Source organism: Pocillopora damicornis, chromosome 12 (genome assembly GCF_964200805.1).
Source record: "Pocillopora damicornis chromosome 12, jaPocDami1.2, whole genome shotgun sequence".
Taxonomy (NCBI): Eukaryota; Metazoa; Cnidaria; class Anthozoa; order Scleractinia; family Pocilloporidae; genus Pocillopora; species Pocillopora damicornis.
Window position 1 is genome coordinate 3,697,863 of NC_142681.1, and position 21,550 is coordinate 3,719,412.

Consider the following 21,550-nt stretch of genomic DNA (forward strand, 5'->3'; position numbering starts at 1 on the left):
AAGGAAAACGCAAAACGAAATAATCAAAACTACGACAGAGAACTTTGTATCCATAAATTTTCAGTAGAAAGCATTATCTCTCAGGATTTATTAGTAAATCTCGCCTTTATATTCCGAAACCAGCTTTCCAGTCTTCCCTCCATGCATATAGAAATTGTGCCAATCGCTTGAGAAGATTTATTTGAGTCAACTGTTCGGTCAAGAAACACACACAAATCATGTTCATCACTTTCCAACTCAGTGTTAAGGATTCACTTTCGCGTCTTTCGACAGAGAGAATCTCGGTAGTATCCGAATGAAGGTCCGTCTGACTCAAGAACGCGTCTTACCGCAGAAATGTTACCAGTCTTTAATAGAGATTCTTGTCAACTCCGCTAAGGACCCGGAGAGCCTGGATCCCACAGCGTTGAGCTTAATAGAACAGCTGACTGCCGCTGACCAAGCAATACTGGCTCACCAGCTTGTTCGTCTGTTTATTGGCCAAGATCTCGTTATACCGTTTCTCGACTATCTGACTCTTCGCGAAATAAGGAATACAAGTATAAGTAATGGCTTTGACCTTTAATTTCTTTATGTGATAAAGACTTTGATAAGAGCATAGGTTATCAAATAGCTGAGAAGGAGTTTATACGAACCCATCGCAACTTAGGCTTTGCCTCCATGCTAAGAATTCAATAGAAATATCCAAAAGCCAGTCCATCGCATAATCCTGCTTCAGGACCAGAGGGGGAAGCTAAGGAAGAAGGGGGGAGGGGTTATTGCCTGCATTTGCCTTACTCTTTTCATGAATCAACTTTTCACGCCTTCAAGTGCTAATAGACAGTAGAGCTCGACTCTCCACCCCCCCCCCCCCTTTGAGGATATAAACAAAAACGAAAAATCTGGAATGTGAATTTCGCGCAAATAGAAGATCTTGAAGAAGTGGGATTCTCTCTCAAGAAACTTTCCTCAGAAGAGTTCACTTGTTTACCAACCACACAACGTTTTTGTTGTTGCTGTTTTCTTGTTTATAGGTTGTCCTAGGACTCTGTTTAGAGGCAACAGTCTGGCAGCCAAGTGTATGGAACAATTCATGAAGGTAATGTAAACAGTGCTCAACTAAACATGAGATGATCAACGAGGAAATATCATCTTAATTTAACAAGCAATCCAGGTGACTAACATCGAAAAACGTATGGTGTTCGGACACGAAATAAATGCATGTTTTAGATGCGAGGTCTCCACAGAGGTTCAGCCACAAATTTACCGTCTATGGTTTTATGGCCTGGATACCTTGCTATCGTTCCTCTTTTCAGTAAAATTTTCTGACTACTGAGGTCTTTTTTCCACTGTAAGATTGTAGGTATGCCATACCTTTCGGAAACATTGAAACCAGTTCTCGACAAGATATTTGAAGAACGCAAATACTGCGAACTCGATCCATGCAAAGCTGCGGAACGGAAACAAAGCGCTCTCAGGTGAGGTATACTAGTCGGTCATTTGAACCAATCATCACTGACAAATAAAAGCCTTTGAAAACTTAGGCCCCACAAACAAACCATATCGGAAGGAATAGTAGAGACACGAGATTAGCAGAACATGTGATTAAAAGGACGTATTTACCTTCCCAGATCAAGATATCAATTATTTGCATTGTCTGCGATACAAGTATTACTATTAGAATAACAGAGATGGCAAGCTTTAAGCTCGGTAAAGACATAGAGAAAAATGTTTTTCGTCTTGTCACGAGCGCGGGATAAAGAAAAAATTCTGAGTCCTCATTAAGAATCGTACCTCAGACCATCGGATTCCGCAGATTTTTTTTTTTCGATTTTTTTTTCTCCAAGTATTACTGTAATGGCTCAGAGAAGTTGGTGTTTGATTGAGCAGTATTTCTTAACTGACTTGACTTCTCGGTTTACTTACAATTTTATTTGGGAACGTTTGTTTAAGGGGCGAGATTGAAGGAACAGTGGGTGGGGAAGGGGAAGGGGGAGATGGATTATTACAAATTTGAAGCTCTAGTGGGGAGGATCGGAGTTCATTTAAGAAGGAACAGGGGTTAATGGAACGCTCATATTCGTTTATGGTAGCCTAAAAAGGATCGAGGATGGTACCAGATGCAGACGATTAACTAGGTACCGTTTCTGAGAAAAACTCACGGAGACGTTGCTTTTCGTAAAATCCCCTATGAAAATTTTAACACCTATGAATTCAGTTACCTGACCTGTTTGCAGACGCCTGAGCTTGAGGCCAGTTGACGAGCAAGACAAGAGTCTGTCAGTGTTGACCACTTACTTAGAAACAGTCATGATGTCAATCCTGAACTCAGTCAAAGAATGTCCAAGCTACATGCGCGCAGCCTTCAGGAATCTCGCTCGGAGAGTCTCGGATCGCTTCGGTGATATACCTGATTACGAGGTGAATCACCAGAAATGCTTATTTGTAGCTTGATTATCAATGAACATCTTGAACATCAGTATACATATTTTCCATACTATTCACCATACATTTCCATTTCCTTAATTTCCATGACCTCAGTGTTTGATTCAGCGGTGAAACTTTAAGAAATTGTATGCCAGTCCCTCTAAGAAGCTTGTGGTTTTAAAACAATCTCCTAGTAAAGAGATTGGATGGTATGCATTGGTCGTAAAACCAAAATAACCAAAGTAATCATAGAGGCCAATTAGATCATAGAAAATATCACAAGGAGTCAATCAGAGCTCAAAGTTAAGTTCAAGCAACCTGCTGGATGCGCGGCAATATACAAGTGGACAAGTCACTATTGGTTGTAGTTTTGCTTTTGATTGGTTAGGAGGGTGAATTGGAAATTCCTCTATGTGATATAACCAATTCCTAAAATCGCCATCTTTCATCCTGTTGGCCGAAGCCCAAATCTTTCGAGAGAACTAATGAAAATAAAGCGCAAAGTGAAGATGTCAAAGTCCGCAAAACTGAAGATATTTCAGATAGCGTATATTGACACAGTGTAGCCTGGAAACTAAAGAGGCACGCAAAGACTGCTCCTCAGTCCCCCACAGCCTTGATTTAATCGTAGCTAATACAATCTCAAATGTTAGAAAGGACTAAATCATTCCTTTTTCAGGACTCTAAGTACACAGCCGTGAGTGGTTTCCTGTTTCTACGATTCTATGTGCCAGCAATACTTGGACCCAAGCTCTTCGGTCTGCGTGAAAACCACGCCGACAAAAATGTATCCCGCACCCTAACCATCCTAGCAAAGGTCAGTATTTAGGAAGAGAAGGACGATGACGACAAATAAGAATGTGTGCCTGTCAAACTTAAGAAGGAGAAGGGGAAAGGGTTGGTTTCATTGATTTGCGAATTTAAGACTTTCCCAATCAGAATTAAGTCACGACGATGCAATTTTCTTTAAACGTTCCCGGACAACGTGAAATCTCTTTTGTCGTCAAACCGCAAGAAATATTTCTGATTGTTCTGTTTTGTTTGTTGCCTTTGTTGTTAGACTGTCCAGAAGATTGGCAACATAGAACTCCCTCTTCAAAACGGAAAGGAGGAATGGATGGGACCACTGTACAAGTGGATCGCATTGTACACTGATGAAGTAAAGGACTTCCTGGATCAGCTTGCAGACGTGGAAGATACAGAAGGTATCTATCTTTTGATAGCAGGGCATTCGCCATATCCTAACTTTAGTAATAAAAACAGTCTTGACTCGAAGAATGAAACAGTGAAAAAATAACGAATTTTCGATTGGAGGTGGTATGTGAATGACGGCTTAGGCACACTTTGGGCGTATTCCATTGGTCAAAAAATGTAGACTCCTCTTCACCACCACTCGAAAGGGGAGCAAATCTTCGCGGATGATTCTCTACCTTTAAGGCTCTCCTGGTGTTTCTTTGATTGCTAAATTAAAACTTTTTTTGTTTCCTTCTTTTATTCTCTGTCCCCTATAATTTTCAGTTCCAGGTTGTGACCACAGGAGGACCGTATTCAGTCACTCACTGATCATCAAGGAAGGCTCTCTCAAGAAAAGTCGCTACAGGGACACCAGGCTGCCAAAGCCGTTCAAGTTCAAAAAGCGCCATTGTTGGCTCAGCACTGAGAATTTCCTTTACGCCAAAACAAACGATTCACAGGTAACACATTATCAAAGCAAGGCGTTGCATAAGATTACAATAGACCTGTGGTGAGATTTATTTCCAAATATCGGTAAATGGCATCGGAGGCACCGCATTCTTATGGCTGACCCAAAAGATGCAGGTGCAATCCCTAGCCTCGGTCATGATGTTGTGTTATTATAAAAGACATGTAACCATCGCATTGCCCCCCTCCCCCTCCTACCCCCAAGACTTACACGGGTACCGTCTAATAGTCGAAAAAAACCACGACAAGCCTGGAAAGGAGCGAATTGGGGGAGGGGGGAGGCAACTTGACATATAAACCGAGATGCGCTTCAGCAGCTGGTCCGGAATTAGTTTTGTATTAAGACGAAATGTATACGGAAATCAATCAGATGGTATAACTTAGTTCGACATGATCTCTGCGTTCAACCATTAGCTTCTATCGTAATGGTAATAAATGTATGATGTAACAAAATAAGGGGGGGGGGGGGGTGTGCCACTCCCAAACTCTGTCTAATTGACCTTTCCACTTCACAGACAAGGCAGTTTCTTCCAACCAGAAAAATTCTTGCCGTGGAACGAGTTGACGAGTCAGCTTTTCAAAAACCCAACGTGTTTCAAGTGGTCAGTAAGGGTTATGATGAAGCTCTGCAAATTCTCTACCTCGCCGCTCAGGTAAATTATACTATCGTCACGTCAGAAACTCATGCAATAATGCAAACTGTGCGCATTCTTCGTGGAAAAATAAACCACGCCTGCCCCGACAGCTTGTATGCTACACAAAGGTTGTTGCTGAGCCCGCAAGCAAGAGCCTCGCTGCAGGCAACAAAAAAGTTGATAACTTTTTACTTTGTCTTCAGGATGTGAACGAAATGAATCAGTGGCTTTCAGCGATAAGGAAGACCACCATTTCTAATACTAATCTGCTCAATTACTTCCATCCGGGAGTCTTTCACAAAAACAAATGGACATGCTGTAAGCGAGTCATCCAATCAGGTCAGTGGATTCAATCACGTGTTTTGTAAAAGGGTTATAAAAACCAATCTAACCTTAGGAAGAGCTCTAGCGGTGAAGCAGGTCGATTATAACCCATCCACATGCCTCACTCGTGCCTTGCAATAAGAAAATGGGAAAGGCTCGGTTGATTGCGCCTTAATACTTTAAACCCCAGCTTGTGAAGACTAACAAAAAATTTCTACGCCCTGTTTCAGCTGGAGGTTGTCAGCGGACACATACACACGTGACCTTGAGCGACTGGCGAGATCCATTGGACCCAGACTCCGAAGCGCAGATGATTTTTACACAGCTTCTTCAAAGTCGAGACGAGATTCGAAAGAAATTTCTTGGAGTTAATGAGCAGCGGAAACATTCTCAAGAATCCTACGACACAGCGAAAGATGAAGAGATATCAGTAAAGGACTCACATACGTCTTCAACAGCCGAAAGAGCTATGGCTACGAAGCTGTTGGAGGTAATAGATGAACTCGAAAAGGCTCACCAAACATTTGAGGAGAAAGCTATTAGAATATAAGAGGATTAGATCAAGAGAAAAAGGACTGATTGATAACACTTTGATACATGAAGGAAATTTTCATATGTAAACATACAAGTTATATTTTTTTCAACAAGACTGGTCCAATTCAAAGATTGTTCTTAAGTTGACATGGGTGGTTCTCTATCAGGAAAAGGGAAAAAGAGTCATAGCTCACTGATGCATGTATACAAAAATAGGATCTTAAAGTTGCTTGCACCCTTGACCACAGGACACTATCTCATTTTGTGGTTGACCACAGGACGATGTGGAATACATTTATGCCTTTAGAAACCCCTTATTTCAGTAAAAAGAACATCTTGTATAGCCCTATTATCAATCTGAAATTCACTAAATAGTTATTTAGTATTAAAATCTTTATTCATAAAATTTTTCACGGCAATATATCCAACAACAAAAGATGCAAACATACAAACTAGTCCAATGAACATCAAAAAGCCTTCTTCACTAAATCTGAACAATTTTCTTTTCTTTCAATACCCAAACTAGTCCTTGTTTTCCTCTACATTAAGTTAAGTTATTTACAAAGAACAGGGAACGTAACTTTTGTATAATAAATCCTCAATGTAATGTTCCTGCAAGGACAGAGCCACTCTCTAATAGACAGGAGCTGTGTTGGCAAGACGTCTCATTCGTCTGTAACAGAATTACAGATACAACTCTTACTAAACCATTTCTCTAACAATATCCCAAAAATACGTCAAGAAATTACAAATTGCATTGAATAAAGTACATTTTGTTGATTGCTATCAAGCTAAAACTAAGGTAATCAAAACTGCTATTCAAAGAGAAAACATGACAAAGAGCCAGTGGAAGGCAAATGGATTACTTTTTTCCAACAAATAGGATAGGTTTTCTTTAATGTTTTGGTATAAGCTGCCAAAATTCTTATAAAAAATGTTTTTTTCAACATCTTGAAAGCAGCTGCCGAAATTGTAAGAAAATAAGCATACTTATCAATTCAATCCATTGATACATAATTGGTGATGAAACTGTAAGAAAAAAAACAAATACAATACAATACAAACCTAGTGTTTCTGTCTTGGTCTCGAAGCTTCTTCTCCATTTCTGCATCAGTCAGAGTCTCCAAGTAAGGACCCCAATTATCAACATCTGTCCCTGATCTTATGGCAGTTTCGACACTTGGGAGGGGTGCCTCACTGAAGGCATATGTTTTTGAATGCCAATTAAGTTGACCACGAATACTGTATGCAATGGCTGTAGCAAACTCACCACCCAGGCCCAGGTCTGAACAGAGGCTTAATGCAAATTCTTCAGGTGAGTTAAGAGGTTCTGACAAGTCCCACTCAAACTGGTCCATTAGGGAAATGTTACCAACATGGATATTAAGCTGTTTGGATGAAATTAACAAAGGACCATGGTCACTCAAAATTGAGACCAGAGGTATAGTTCAGGAGGTGAAGGCTTTCAAATAAGCTGACTGACATCCAATTTCTCCCTGATAAAGAGCTCAGAAGATCTTTGAAGGACCCAGAGAGTGTCTCAATGTCTGAACCAATACCAGAAAAGGGAAATGCATGTACTCCTACCAAATTCAACTTTAAAAATCAACCCATCACTAAGCTGTTACCTTCATTTGCAAGAGAATTCTTTAAATCAGCAAACTTTCAACTTTAGTTGTGTGTGTGGTTATCATTGCTACAGCTGTTTTTGTAGCTGTTTGGTGCTGAAATTGTAGACACGTGCTGTTCTACTCTTTCACTGTCAATTCTTTGAAACACTTCAACTAAATACAGTTGAACCTCGATTATCCAGACTTATTGGGACTTGATAAAATGGTCTGGATAATCAAGGGTCTGGATATGAATGTTAACGAGGAACAAACATTTGTGACGCTGTGTAGCTTGTTTATCTTGCATAACATGCTGAACAAGCTAAGAGAGTGCGAAGCTTCACATAGCAACAAAGCAACTCTACGCCAATTGGACCTCAGATGTTCTTCATAGGTTACAATGCATATGAGTGCTGCTTTTGCTTTTTGAAAGTGAAACAAACTTGCCTTTACTTCACTTTTCAATGCTATAGTTTTAAAAACAATATGGCTATGGATCTTGATCAAGACTAATAAATATTCATGACAAAAATGGGACCAGAGAAAAAGTCAAGATAACCAAAAAATTCAGATAATTAAGGTCCAGATAATCAAGGTTTGACTGTACCCAGATTTGACATCACCAACTTCAACTCAGTTGGCAAAAATTCTACTGAAACTGAGAAGTGCAAGGCTGAATAACCCTCTAGTTTTCACACCCTCTGCTTTCCTCTCTATAAGGAAAGAACTTGACAAGAAGAAATTGAACTGAGGCATGTCTTGATGAAACACACCAATTCTACATCTCCTATCCCCTCCACACCTGAAGACACACTACAGCAATTCGTACCCTGAGCATCAATTGAATGTTTCATAGAAGGTACATGAACTGTCACATATTTTATCACACTATGACACCTCCTTAAAAAGCTATTGAAATCACTAATTAAGTACACAGAGCTAAGAGATTATACTTTTGACTGCTTTGGTTTGAGACATTACATACAAAGGAATACTGCCTGCACTTGAAAATGAAACAAGTGCTAAGTTGGTGATGCAAGTTTTGTCACATACTAAGGGACAATGAGACAAAAAATGACTTTTTCCTGAGGTCTGTGATTTAATGCTACCCTGAAAAATACATTCACTATAGAAAAAAACTTCTGCTTTTCAACTGCAGTTCTTCCTATAACTCGCAGATCTCAAAACTGAGTGCAAAGGGAATTTCCATGACTTAATAGCAGCTGTGATGGTTAAAAAGAACACAAATGGCATATAACAACAATTAGGCCATTTTCATGTATTCTCCAAGCACAAATACATGTATAATAAGTTTTAAGAGCAAAGAATTATCTAAAACTTCCCAGCACCTTACCTTGATAATAACTCTCTGATCTGTTTGTTTGTCCAGGCTTATTTCAGAATCTGAGTCAAACTGTTTGATCTGCTGCCTAATGGCCTGGACAACAGCAGGTACAAAAGCTGCTGCAGGCAAATCAAGATCATCACACAACACTTCTGCAAACACCTCTGGCGAAATTAATGTCTCTATAGAATGAAAAAACAACAAAGGGCCACCTGAGTGAACAAAACTCAAAAAGTAAAACAGCACAGTCATAAATAAAAGAGTGTGTGTAACATCAAAGATTTCAACATGACCTTTGGAGGAAGCTTGAATAATAATTTTTAAAAAAACAGCAAACAAACTGAGTTATCAAAATGCATCAAATATATTTTTTTTCTTGTGACATAATCAAATTGAAGCAAAGTGACAGACATGGTTGTATGAGTGCTGAAAGTACTTTGCCAACTTCATTCAATAAGTGTTTGTACCTTTGCTCACTTCACACAGAAAACCACATAGACTATGCAACTTGTTACCCTACACTATCCTCACTTCTACAAAAAGGTAATTTTTTCCTTTTTGCCATTGAAATGTTCATACAAAAACAACGTACTAAAAAAAATTTAGGCATGAACAACCAATAGCACAATCTTTTGTGACAGTGTATGTGTCACATCAACAACTTTAACATGAAGTTAGATGGGAAGATTTAATACTTGTATCAACTTGCATTTGTCTCGCCATGACTTTGCGTGCAACTCCATCAAGTGGGTCTCCATGAAACAGTTGAGAAGAGTTTTCTCCCTACTGATTACCAATTTCAGAAAAGAAATTGCAGGTAGTTGTTCGCAAGGCTAGGCCACAACTAAAAATCCTTCTCAAAGTGGGTATTAATTTTTTTGTTCTGAGGACAATTTTTTGTTGTTCTAAGAGATCAGTCAGGAATACCTTATGAACTCTTCTTGATTTTAAAAACTGTAAGCCTCAGTTCCCTCTGTCATTTTGATCACCCTTACGCAAAGATTATCATGCACTTACCACTCTTGTTCCATGTAAATGTATCCCGAAGTTTTTGTCCATCAATGTCTATATCCAGCCTGATAGGCACCAACACTTCAGGTTGACTTGCAGCCTCATGGATGGCAGCCATGTCATGGTCGTCATAACTTAAATGCAACAACAAAGCATTACTTGGCATAACATTAAACTGGAATACTCGTGAGAAAGAACTTTTCTACAAAGTGGGTGAAAGGCAACCAATGTTATCAAGAGGCACCCAAAATACAACACTATCTTGTAATCAGCTATTGATTGTTTATCAACAGTGGTGTTAGTTTCTCATTTATCTGAAACCATATTAACAACAAATGCCAAGTTCCACTGAAAACAAAATAAAACTAGAAAAAAAATCGACCTCTTTGCTACTATCATCGATTAACCTTGAATAGGTTAAAATTTCGCGACAGAGTTTTCAAACATTTAGTCATTTACCAAGTGGGAAATGTTTTTATCCTTTTGGGTCCTATTCGATTCCTGTTCACTGTAGACGAGCATGGTACAGCATCGAGATGGAAGGAATTACTCGAAAACAATGTTTGTGGTGCCCAAGTCGGCTGATTGCTCCGTTTTGATTTACCACTCGCATTCCTTGACGCTGCATCGGGTGCTTCCGTGGAAACTTTATACTTTTCGTCTTTTCCCTCTAAGATTTCATTCACTTCAGTAGCTTTTAACAAAGTGACATTTGTAGCTATGCTACTGTGTCCTAATCCTAACTGTACAATTTGTTTTCGCTCCTCAAGTGTTGCAAGTCTTCGCCACAAAGAAGGGTACTTTTTGTATAAGGATCCTCTAAACATTCGCAGGAAGTTTCCCACTTCGGATCCGATCATATATTGCTCTCCATCTCCAAGCTGAAAAGAGCTCGGTTTTTGACCATATGTGCGGACCGCCATCTTTCTTTTCTCTCTATCACGTTTACCCACAGTGCTTCGAGAGATTCAAGTCATACTCAGTATCTCACGGTTGAAACGGCGTTGAACTTCTGATGTTTTTCGTTTCCATTCGTATCACCTTCAACACTTTCTGAATTCATTTCGAGTGCCACATACTAGTCATTAAAACTCTATTCAATAAGAAAACTCCACAGCGTTAGAGTGTGGCTAACGATTTACGATTTTCCCTTTTTTTGTCAAACGTTTAAATTCCGAAAACAACCTAGATGGTGCAGTAAAATTTTCAGTGGCTCTTTCACTTAAACAAAACACAAGTTATCGAAGAACTTGGAAAGTGCGTAATTACTGCCAAATATTCAAATATTAGGGCACAAGAATAAATTTTTTTATAGAGCGAAGAATCAATGGGCAAGGCTGTCAAAAATGTACGTGAGCTATACCGTTCATGTGGTTTTCAATTCAAGGAGCCATGTAACAAAGAAAAACGTACTTGAAATGAAAATTCACAGCGTTTAAACTTTTTAAAAAATGTTTATGTAATGAAAGTTTGGTATTACAATAATTTTTGGTAAAGAAAGGGCTTCTTTAATTGAAACTGACCGGATTATACCCGGCCAAGTATATTTCACTTTCAAACAGACGTATTTCATTTCATGATGGCATAAATTTTATGGAAAAATGACGAAGAGGAAATATATCTGTAATGTCTGGGTTTTAGTTTTTTTGGAGAATTGTGGAGTTAAATTACCCCAAATATTGTTTGATAAAAGCTTAGGCTAGTTTCAAGAAGACCGCAATCTCTAATTTGTGTCTCAAATTTACACATCAACTAGCTATCTCCGCTCTCCATATAGCGGTTTCTCGCTAAAATATTTATTATAGAAATCAGTCTGGTAAGCTTAAATACAACAAGGTTTTCTGAGATTAAAAGTCATACAAGATGGATGATTGGAACTATGTCCACTTTAACCTACCTTAGACTTGGCAAGATCTTTTTCCGTAGTTCTTCACGAGCCTTCCAACTAAACCTGCTGCAAGACTTGCTGTTGTTTCTTGTTTGGTAAGAAACTGCACTAAGATGTTGAACTGAAGAATTAAGCGCTTCTCGAGAAATATTTCCTGGAAAATGAAGTGGTCCAGGAAAATTTGGTCGTCTAAAACGCTGAGCAATGTCTTTCATCTTTCGGTCAGTTGGCGAGTTGGGTAACTTTTCCATATACTGCTCTCCACTACCTCTGATTACTTTTTCAATCTCAGATGCCTTTACCAGCATAATATTCGAATTTGACATACTGTTGTAGCCAACATTTAAAGAAAGCAAAATTTTCCTTTCTTCGATCGTCGGAGCTCTGCGCCATAGTGAAGGGAATTTCTTGTAGAGAGCTCCTTTCATGAAACCCATTCGATGGCCAACTTCGCTTCCAATCATAAAGAACTCGCCGCCTTCTTGTAATTGAAAAATCGCCGGATTCCTACTTTTCACTTGAAGAGTTTCGTTCGCCATATGGATAAAAGAAGGTGTTATTTGTAGAGCGAACAATTTTAGACCTTCATCTGCTAACAGAACTAGCTCACCACAGTACTGTTACATGGCAGCTCTTTTGACTACGTAGTAGGGAGTAAGCCATTCTAGTGCACCGTGGGAAAATGTCAAAAATCAGTAGCCAGATTAATATTGCCCAATCACAAGACACCAAACTACTTTTAAATGGCTCCAAACTCCAGAGAGGAAAAGACAGTAAAGGACAAAAAAAAACAACAACAACAACAACACTAAAAAATCAAAATAAAACACAAAAACAGAAGAAAAACAAGCACTGTTACATCGTTTTTACTGGGAATCTTTTAATATGGCAGAATTTATAGGAAAATTTATCTAACAAAATCCAAATTCAACCGGCTCCAAAGAGCTAAGGAAGAATCTAGTCCAATACGTCAAGAGCCAGATATAGGATAGAAGATAGAACGGTTTATGAGTTTATGTGCGTTTATGAACTTTTCCTCTTCTGTTATTCTCATAAATTTTTTGTCTCTAACCTTGTATTTCAGCTGTCTTTTTAGAGTTAGCCCAGCAACTTACGACCAGGATCTAAGCAAAGAGCGCGCGCTGGAATACATTACCTTTGTATGCCTACACGTCATAAAAGCGAAGCGTTCCACGAATGTGTTTTCAGTGTGCGAGCGTCTCTTTAAAATGCAAAGATCAATCAAATTTAGCAGCTCTACAAATGGTATTTGAGGCTCTAATTTTCAAAATTTAGCTTTTAATGACATTGCGGGGCTCGAAATGAAGATTTCAGCCATGAGTACTAGAGCCAAACGACCTTTAAACGGTGTCCAAGATTCAGGTTTTGTGGGACTTCGTTCGTCTATGACTTTGGATGAGGTAGATTGCGAAAGAAGAGGATATAAGCTTACAAAAACAGTTCTAGGCACAGGAGCTTACGCCAAAGTGAAGCTTGCCTATGTGATGGAAAGTAAAGTGGAGAGGGACAAAAGACTGGCCACTGATCTCGAAGAAAAAGGACATAATATGGTAGGAAAAGTAGCCTTTAGTTATTCAAACGCAGGAGTCTAGTCTAACTTGACCGACGTTGATGTAGTTTTGAAGCTTTTTAATTTTGCTTTCGTCGCGCTGCGCCACTTCATGATATCGTAACTTTAGTGGACCAACGCGATTCCTCGGGGTAGTAAAACACGACAGCACTGGGTAGTTTTTGGCGTTAACTGGTGGTTTCGTCCTGTTGCAAGTTCGCCCCTCTTCTTTGTGAGTTCGCGTCCCTAAGTAAAACAAGTTCAGCCCTACCTTTGCCCACTCGCCCCCAAATCTTTCAACTCGTTTCCTTACGGCAGAAAATGTTCCTTTTCTATTTCCTAATGTTTTTTGTCACTTTGGTAGGTTGCGATTAAAGTTGTTTGTAAGAAAAAGGCGCCTCCAGAATATCTGTCCAAGTTCATGCCTCGAGAAATCGACTCCCTAAACTCAACCTGCAGACATCACAATGTGGTAAAGGGAATTATCTACTTCAACAAAGTAACTGACCGAGACACTTCTCTGTTATTTTCTTTAACTCCTAGAAGTGATTAACACGTAACTTCTCCCTATGACATCCATACACTATCCAGCGAGAATACTCAAATTTCTCAGGTATAATTTTCTATCTTGATGTAACATCAAATTCTCATAACTAATTTGCGAGGAAATGTGTAGCAGCTACAGGGGAGAATTAACAATCAGATCTTGGGAGTTAAAGGGTTGAAAAACCTCAAGTAACAAACTAATAGGGATGTACCGCTGGATAGGGTGGCATTTTCACGAATGGATTGATAATCATGGGGTTGCATTTTCAATAGAGTTACCACAATGGGGTCGCAGATTTTCTGGGTAAGAAAATTATGTTAAGTAGGAATTTAAAAATGGGAAGATTCGCGGTTAAAAAGTTTTAACTGTATTACCAAAAGTGGTCTACATAATTGGACAAAACCTAGACCATAAAAAGGTGAGAGTTTTGAGAGGCCAGCAACAATTGACCCTAGCAAACCCCTGCCCCCGCCCTCTCAAAGGAAGATGGGATAATCGCAGGATCTCATTTATCTCGTCCAATGAATTTTGATCCCAAGATTCAACTTTACGAAACGTTCCACACGGAATCAAAGATTTATCTCGTCATGGAGTATGCTTCAAGAGGAGACTTGCTGGATTTTATCAACTCGCGATCCAGAAGAGGGGTAGGAATTGGAGAGGAACTGGCAAAAAATCTGTTTAGACAGATTGTTGAAGGGGTTGCACACTGTCATCGGAGAAACGTTGTACACAGGTTAGATGAAGAATTGTTTTAAAGAACACCGAGTCTCCATTTGTTGTTGTTTTTATTATTACTTTCATGAAGTTATTAGTTGTAGCATTCTGTATTTATTTCTCATACCGCATGAAATAAACACTTTTATTGTTTTTGTAGAGGGCACGGTAACGAATCTTGCAATCTGATTGGTTCTTTACCCGGTCAGTATTTTCCTATCTCTGCCCACGGACCACGGTAACGCTTTCGTGAGTCGCCGAGTACATCCCAACTTTCGTTGTCATTTTTCATAAATATACCTCGTTTTCTGGATGGGCAGTATTTTTAAGCAAACACGTCGGTCACTACCTCAAGCCGATAAATAACTTATGAATCCTCTCTTTTCTCTCTATCAAATCACTTTGGTTGACAGAAAAATATTGGTTTCAGAATGAATTTGTATAAACAATAGTGTCATTACGTTGGTTGACAAGCGGCCTAAAAACCGTCTGCATTTAATTTTAGTCGTTCACAAAAAGTACCCAGAAAGTTGAAACGTGAGGTATTTGGTTACAGTTAAACTGAACGATGGAACTTTCATTCATTTAATATCTGAATTTTCTCGAGCAATTTGTTCATAGTGAAAGAGCGAGCGAAGTTTTAATTTAAGTTCTACAACAAATATACGCTTCTGGTGAGTCTTTCCAATTCCGTTCAATTTAGACATTTGTACCTTAAATTGCACAACAGAAATTGAAGGAATTTTTTGAGAAAAGGCCGCATTATATTCCCTTGTGTCTCGTTGGAGTGTGCCGTTCGAATTTAGTTTTCGTGAAGGAAAGATCAGAGTTAAACACGCCATTACAGCAAACAAACGAGCAAACTCTCACAACTTCAAAATAAAAAAAATTGAATTTACTCACAATTACTTTCCTCGCCGTTTACTTAATGAACAGAGGTAAATCTTCGTACATGAATGAATGGTCGATGAGAGTGAATAATACTTTCCGTTAGAACATTAACTGATTTTGAAGAAAACATTGTCGTGACAGCCCTTGCCAAACTAGTTCTGTTGGTTTTCAAATGTTCCTACGCTTTTTTTTTTTTTTCTTGCGCGCTCTCTAATTGACAGGTGTCAGATTGTGACAGATACTTGTAAAAATAATGTTTCAAAGTTTGTTTGGAAGCCTTTTAAATCACCTTTATCGTTACGGAAATGAAAATGTTTCGCTGAGGCATCTCTCTTAAATTTGCATCACCTCTATTTTAACTACCATTTACTCACTCAAAAATTGTTCAGTTTATGGAAGATCTTGCCGTATTTACGGCCATAAATCATTCGGGTTCTTTCGGAAAGAATTTCGTCAAGTTTAAAAACAATAAATATGTTATTTACCGGCTAAGGGTCGGTCCGCATGGTGAAAAACTGTGACCTCGGTCTTGAAAATGCTGCCCTCGGCCTACGGCCTCGGGCAGTATTTTCAAGACCTCGGTCACAGTTTTTCACCATACGGACCTCCCAGCCGGCAAATAACATATATGTGTAACGTCATTGTATATTCCGTTCCTAGCATTCGGGTTGCGCCGGATTGGGTTGTTTTATAAAAGTTTGAAGATACGAGTGACAGCGAGAAGGCCTTGTTTTTACGCAGTGAAAAAAGAAGTTGTGATTAATTGATTGTAATACTTCGCCGTTGCAGGGATCTCAAATGCGAGAACATTTTACTTGATCAAGATAACATTGTTAAAGTATCAGGTACGCGTAATGAACGTTAAAGAATGCAGATAACAATTGCACCGTCACATGAGCCTGCGTTGTGTTCTAAGGGGAGATTGCGCTCCTTTATCCTGGAGGGCATCCGATAAAACCACGCTTAGCCTGATATAAAAATAGATCGATCATGCAGGGTCGAACATGAAAATGATATTACATTGCGGGTTGTAACTCCTATGCAATTTACGTGTTGTCTACTGAGACTGGGAGCGTCGTTCTAAGCAGTCCAAAGTTCCCTGGCGTATATTTGGTTACATCGTGTCAACGCCAAACACGGCGAAACGACATGGAGCCCACTAGTTTTGCTATACTTCGCTCGCGCAGTGCATCCTCTCAACTCTATCAAATGCAAAACTAAAACCAATTATCACCACTTGTTTTAACTTGGAGTTCTCATTCGCTCCTCTTAAAAGTTACCTTTGCTCTGATTGTCTTTGGTGATTATTTTGGCTTTCATTTCACGCCACTCAATCGCTGCGCACTCCAAGCTAATGGGTGCGTGCCGGTGGTCAAAAGCCTCCCTGTGGTAACTTGTGTATGAATCAGCTACAATTTGTTGTAAAATGTCGTGGAATTTGGTGCAAGTGTCGTGTAACTTGATCGTTTTTTAACAGATTTTGGATTTGCCACTCGCTATCCCACGAACAAGTGCAAACTGCTTTCTACTTTCTGTGGATCATACGCATATGCTGCCCCAGAAATACTGCAGGCGCAGAAATACGACGGAAAATGTGCAGATGTGTGGAGCATGTAAGTGTAGCAAGGAAAACAATTATGGTTAGGAAAGTAAGAAGGAGATGGAGGAGAACGAAACTAGGTGAAGTGAGACCTCCTCACTGTTCCATTGCTTTCATCAACCTCTAACATACATTTGTAGTCTACAGTCAGCTGACTGACAGCTTACTTTCGAGGCGATTTCTCTCGTCATATCGTTTGCTCAAGGTCATGCAAGAGAGGGTCTGACGGTAAAGTCAGTGCCCTTAATGGGGTTCAGGCCCCAATTTTTCGAAGGGTGGATAATGGCATCTCTATCCACTTATTTGTTGGATAGCGATTTATAGCGTAGGATAGCGTCATTTGCCTTTCAACAACGGGGACGAGGTTGGCTGGTATGGTAAGTTTTACATGTTAACTCTCGGTGTCATAGCATTTGTGTATGCCACCAGGAACAATTATTTTAAGGACTACCGTTATCCAGACGATTTGATAAGATAAATACGGCACAAAGTCAACTCTTCTTTGCTTAGGTCACTTCAATCTATCCTTATTATATTGTATTGTATTGTATTTCTTTACAGGGGTGTTATTTTGTTTGCCATGGCATACGGTCGGTTGCCATTTAATGACAAGAGCCTTCACTCACTGATCGTTCAGACGAAAATGAAATTAGCATTTCCTAGCAGAGCCACGTGTTCAGCAGGTAAAGAATACATGAATATCTAACAAAAATCAAATAAACTCATACTTTGACTGACGCAGACGAGGTAGCAAGAACGATTGCTGCATGTGTGCTAAAACCGCCCGTTGAAAGGAGGCGCGCTTAAGAGTGGTGCTTGCTCGCGTTTCAAACTTGTTTCCAAGTAGGATAACTTTAAAGTCAAAGTTATTCTTTTTTCTTCCAGAATGTCAGCATATTATTCGCAGCATTCTTGCGTGGGACCCTCGAAAGAGGATCACCATTCCTCAGCTTTTAACCCACGTTTGGCTTTCTGGTAAAATAACCAAGGTGAGTGGGAAGGACGGATGACGTTGAGAGCTCTTACCACACCACACAAAGAAAAAAAACTGAACATTAATCGATGTTCAGTTAGACCCATGTGGATTGTAAAATGACTGGAAATCAGGCGTTCGTTTTCATTACCTCTTTCTACTTTGTTGTTTTTGTTGAATGACAGAAATAAAGAGGTTTGACAACAGGGAGGGTGTCATCCCACACGTCCGCCACGAGCACCCCTAGTATTCACCACGTACCTCTCGCTTCCAATATTTGCGCTGATTACATTAGATTGGCGCGAACGACAGCCTGGAGACAGACTGGTCGTCGTATTTTGCTTGTACGGTAACGAACTGCCATTGAGCTGCAATATCAACTCGATACCTCATCTTGCAAAGATGAAACTTAGAATCAAAGTTCTAGCGCCTTTAAAAGTCAACTCTCTTCCTCGATTGCCCACGCTATAGCCAGTTTCAGGCCCTCGGTTTTTTTGTAAGGACGAGCGAAAAAACGAGGCGAACTTCCGTAAAAAAGATAGAAATTGAGGACCTAGGAGGACCCCGGAGAGGAAAGAAAGGAGTCCTCACCCTTCCTCAGATTCAGCCCTTTTAACCCTTTAACTGACTGACTTATAATTTCTCCTTAGAGTATCACCCTTGAATAAAATGTACGGGTCATGAGAATAAAGGAAGTGATCACCAAGCTCCTGATTGCCAAACAAATTCTCCTTGTTAGTACTAAAGGAAATGTTAAGAGGCCAGTGTGGGGAAATGACTACCAATGTTAAGCTGTAAAGGGTTATTTAACTGTCTCCACTTATCGATAATCTGGCACAGAAAAGTTACACCAGTAAAAAATCTCTCGAACTTATTGTGAACAAAATGATTGTTGTTGTACTTTATCTGCTCAAAAGGTATCATCTGTCAACGCTCAAAGCACAAAAGAAAAAAACCCCCTTACTTTGACCTCCATTCAAAGGGAGATCGAACGCGTTCTTGTGAAACAAAAAGGATCTCAACCAGAGAGGCTGACTCCTGCGAAGCAGACAGAGGTGTTCAGCGCACCAAAAACACCAGGTAAATAATATCAGGGGGTGTGAATTAAAACAACTCTTTGGCAAATAAAAAGCAAAGGCATCGTCATACAGAAGGAGTGCCGGGTAAGCCGTAAGAGAGATGGTTGAAATATTTTAATGATAGGATATTCTATCGGTGACAAAAACGACGTCTGTCGTTGACGAGGATCATTCGAAGATTTCCGAACATTTCCGATAATGACACGAACTGATTGGCCGTTGTCATCACTTAGATTTTTTTTCTTCTCTCCTGCAACGCTCAATCGAAATTGCATCTACGTAATTCTCAGTGCTCTCTACACAAGCTTTCCATATCTGTCACCTTTACCTTTCAGTTCCAAAACATGGATGGTCTTCCTCACGTAACACACCTGAGCCCTACACTGCCACAAAGCTCCTGCACAAAAGGGACTACAGACTCCCCACGAAGTCCCCTGCGCCAGAGGCCATTATAATAGACAGCCCTGGAAGAGAAACGCCGAGTATGGACCCGCCCAGAAGCTCCACGCCTTGTCCTCGAAGCTTCACACCATCGCCTCAACCAAAAATGCCCAAAAAGCCAGAACTAGCTGTAAAAGTAGCTCAATTACTCACGGAGTCTGGATACCAGACCAGATCAACCAACCTCAGCCGTGAAACGTACGCGATTATGAATAAGGCGCTGCATGCTTCTCAACGGAGCGCGCAGACCAGGAACGAGACCCGGAGCAACACACAACGAGTATGGAAGTACGTTACAAATTCATCTTCTAACAAAAGAAGGGGTGTCACTCCACTTGAAGGTAGGGTAGTATTGTTTAAGGATATGATCACATCAAAGATTTCTTTTCTTAAATTCGTTTTTCTGCCTCCAGGTTCAATCAGTCAGCCCCTAAAATTGACCAGCTAGTTAACTAGTCAGTAAGTCCTTCTGTTAGTCAGAAATTCAGTCAGTCAGCCGTTCAGTCGACCAGCCAGTCAGTCGATGATCAGTCAGTAAGTCAGTCAGCTAAGCTGTCAGTGAGTCAGTCAGTCGGTGATTCAGTCAGTCAGTGAGCCAGTCAGTTAGTGAGCTGGTCAGTCAGTCAGTCAATCAGTGAGCCGGTCAGTCAGTGAGCCAATGAGTGAGTGAGAGAGTCAGTCAGCGAGTCAGTGAGTTAGTCAGTGAGCCTGTCAGTCAGTGAGCCTATCAGTCAGTGAGCCTGTCAGTCAGTGAGCCTGTCAGTCAGTGAGCCTGTCAGTCAGTGAGCCTGTCAGTCAGTGAGCCAGTCAGTCAATGAGCCAGTCAGTCAATGAGCCAGTCAGTCAGTGGTTAAGTCAGTTAGTGAGCCAGTCAGTCAGTCAGTGAGCCAGTCAGTCAGTGGGCCAGTTAGTCAGTCAGTTAGTGAGCCAACCAGTCAGTCAGTGGGTCAGTCAGTCAGTCAGCCAGTGAGTCAGTGAGTCAGTGAGTCAGTGAGTCAGTCAATCAGTCAGTCAGTTAGCGAGCCAGCCTGTTAGTCAGTAAGTCAGTCAGTCGATTAGTCAGTGTGTCGATCAGCCAGTCAGTAAGTCATTCAGTTAGACAGTCAGTCATTCCGTCAGTGTTACTTTGTGATATAGTGTATGTCCCATTTCTTGTATAGTCTCGGATGTAACTCCGTCACCTAAGTCCAAGAACCAAACCGCAGCAAATACAAACTTAACTTCTGTGTGTCTGAACACTGTCGCTCCTGATCCACCCGCGAAGGAAAGGCTAACTAAAACCGTGTTGCCCTGGCGCCAAATGAACCTCTTTCAGAGAGACCCAGCGCGCAGTCCTCTGATGGAGTCCAACCAAACCAGGGGGATGTCTTCCACGCAATCGCAAACGACCACTAGAGAAGAAAGTGCAAGAACATCCAGAAGCAAAGAGGCCCAAGTAACTAAAACCTGCAAACCTTATTTGATGAACCTTGCTATTCCAAACCACTCTAATGCGAGTACAAGAGTTTTACGCATTCCTGCTTCAACAAAGGACTCCGTAAGACATCCAAAGACAAAACAGAAAAACTCCAGAAATGGCTCAGTTCTGAACCGGTTTAATGACCAAAACGGCAGGGAAAGAGTGAACAGTGGTTCACCTAGAAACGTATCTTCAAGGAGAGGCTCGCAACATGGCTGCACTCCAGATAGCACGAACAAAAAATGCGTGAGATTTCTACAAGACTCGCGCCAAAACTAAGACACAATCGTAGTTAGGTGTGGCTCTTATTCCGAGAGGACAAAACACGACCCTCTGTGCAGTTTGCTCGTGTCTGTTGCGTCCTAAGCATTCAGGTTGAAATTACCGAATTTATATAGTTATCATTTGTAATTAGTACTTGTAAGATTGCATGAGGATTTACTCAATGAATAAATGTATTTGGTGCGTCTATTAACATCGTAATATTTGTAACCCTAATCTTATACCTAAATGTCTTCAACCCAAATAGACATTACAGCAAAAGTGCACGATTCTGCATACAGTCGATCAAGAGATCAAAGTGATCTCCTTTGGTAGCTCGAGTAAAATTAAAAAAACTTAAACAATCAATCCAGATTATTCATTTAAAAAACTGACTCAAATAAACAAAGGGAGGCCAATTACAACAAAAACTTGATATGGAAATTTTTCCACTCGATGATCAGAGCTGTCAATTTGAGAATTATCAGAAGAAATTAACATCCCGCTTTTCAATTGCACAATATTCACAACCGCATTAGGTGAGCGAAAGAGGTTGGC

General features: G+C 40.2%; 3 protein-coding genes across 7 annotated transcripts in view; 2 read left to right on the forward strand and 1 right to left on the reverse strand.

Moving 5' to 3' along the window:
* Positions 1–6,664, forward strand: part of LOC113684844 (rasGAP-activating-like protein 1) — a 24,066-nt gene extending 17,402 nt beyond the window's left edge. For 3 of the 4 annotated variants that reach the window (XM_089190100.1, XM_027202254.2, XM_089190099.1), the window contains 10 exons: positions 274–545; positions 1,014–1,078; positions 1,336–1,457; positions 2,217–2,400; positions 3,086–3,223; positions 3,467–3,611; positions 3,925–4,100; positions 4,623–4,760; positions 4,946–5,081; positions 5,297–6,664. In XM_089190100.1, coding sequence (XP_089046226.1) covers positions 274–545; positions 1,014–1,078; positions 1,336–1,457; positions 2,217–2,400; positions 3,086–3,223; positions 3,467–3,611; positions 3,925–4,100; positions 4,623–4,760; positions 4,946–5,081; positions 5,297–5,616 — 1,696 coding nt within the window. In that variant the 3' untranslated portion in view covers positions 5,617–6,664. The remainder of the gene's footprint in view (positions 1–273; positions 546–1,013; positions 1,079–1,335; positions 1,458–2,216; positions 2,401–3,085; positions 3,224–3,466; positions 3,612–3,924; positions 4,101–4,622; positions 4,761–4,945; positions 5,082–5,296) is intronic. The other variant, XM_027202263.2, reaches the window with a different exon arrangement.
* Positions 5,979–12,092, reverse strand: LOC113684839 (SWI/SNF-related matrix-associated actin-dependent regulator of chromatin subfamily B member 1). 2 transcript variants are annotated; one of them, XM_089190104.1, is made up of 5 exons: positions 11,464–12,092; positions 9,573–9,700; positions 8,565–8,737; positions 6,666–6,988; positions 5,979–6,273 (listed from the first exon to the last, which is right to left on the reverse strand). In XM_089190104.1, the coding sequence occupies exons 1-5, from the start codon at positions 11,991–11,993 to the stop codon at positions 6,234–6,236; spliced, it is 1,194 nt and encodes a 397-aa protein (XP_089046230.1). In that variant the 5' UTR covers positions 11,994–12,092; the 3' UTR covers positions 5,979–6,233. The 2 variants fall into 2 exon arrangements, with proteins under 2 accessions (XP_089046230.1, XP_027058040.1); XM_027202239.2 differs by lacking the exon at positions 11,464–12,092 and adding an exon at positions 10,026–10,516.
* A 545-nt stretch (positions 12,093–12,637) lies between these two features.
* Positions 12,638–21,202, forward strand: LOC113685324 (uncharacterized). Its single transcript, XM_027202823.2, has 10 exons — positions 12,638–13,025; positions 13,389–13,496; positions 14,111–14,307; positions 15,969–16,024; positions 16,657–16,792; positions 17,341–17,462; positions 17,665–17,768; positions 18,670–18,832; positions 19,167–19,613; positions 20,433–21,202. Exons 1-10 carry the CDS (start codon positions 12,777–12,779, stop codon positions 21,008–21,010), a joined length of 2,160 nt encoding a protein of 719 aa, XP_027058624.2. The 5' UTR covers positions 12,638–12,776; the 3' UTR covers positions 21,011–21,202.
* Positions 21,203–21,550: the final 348 nt, after the last annotated feature.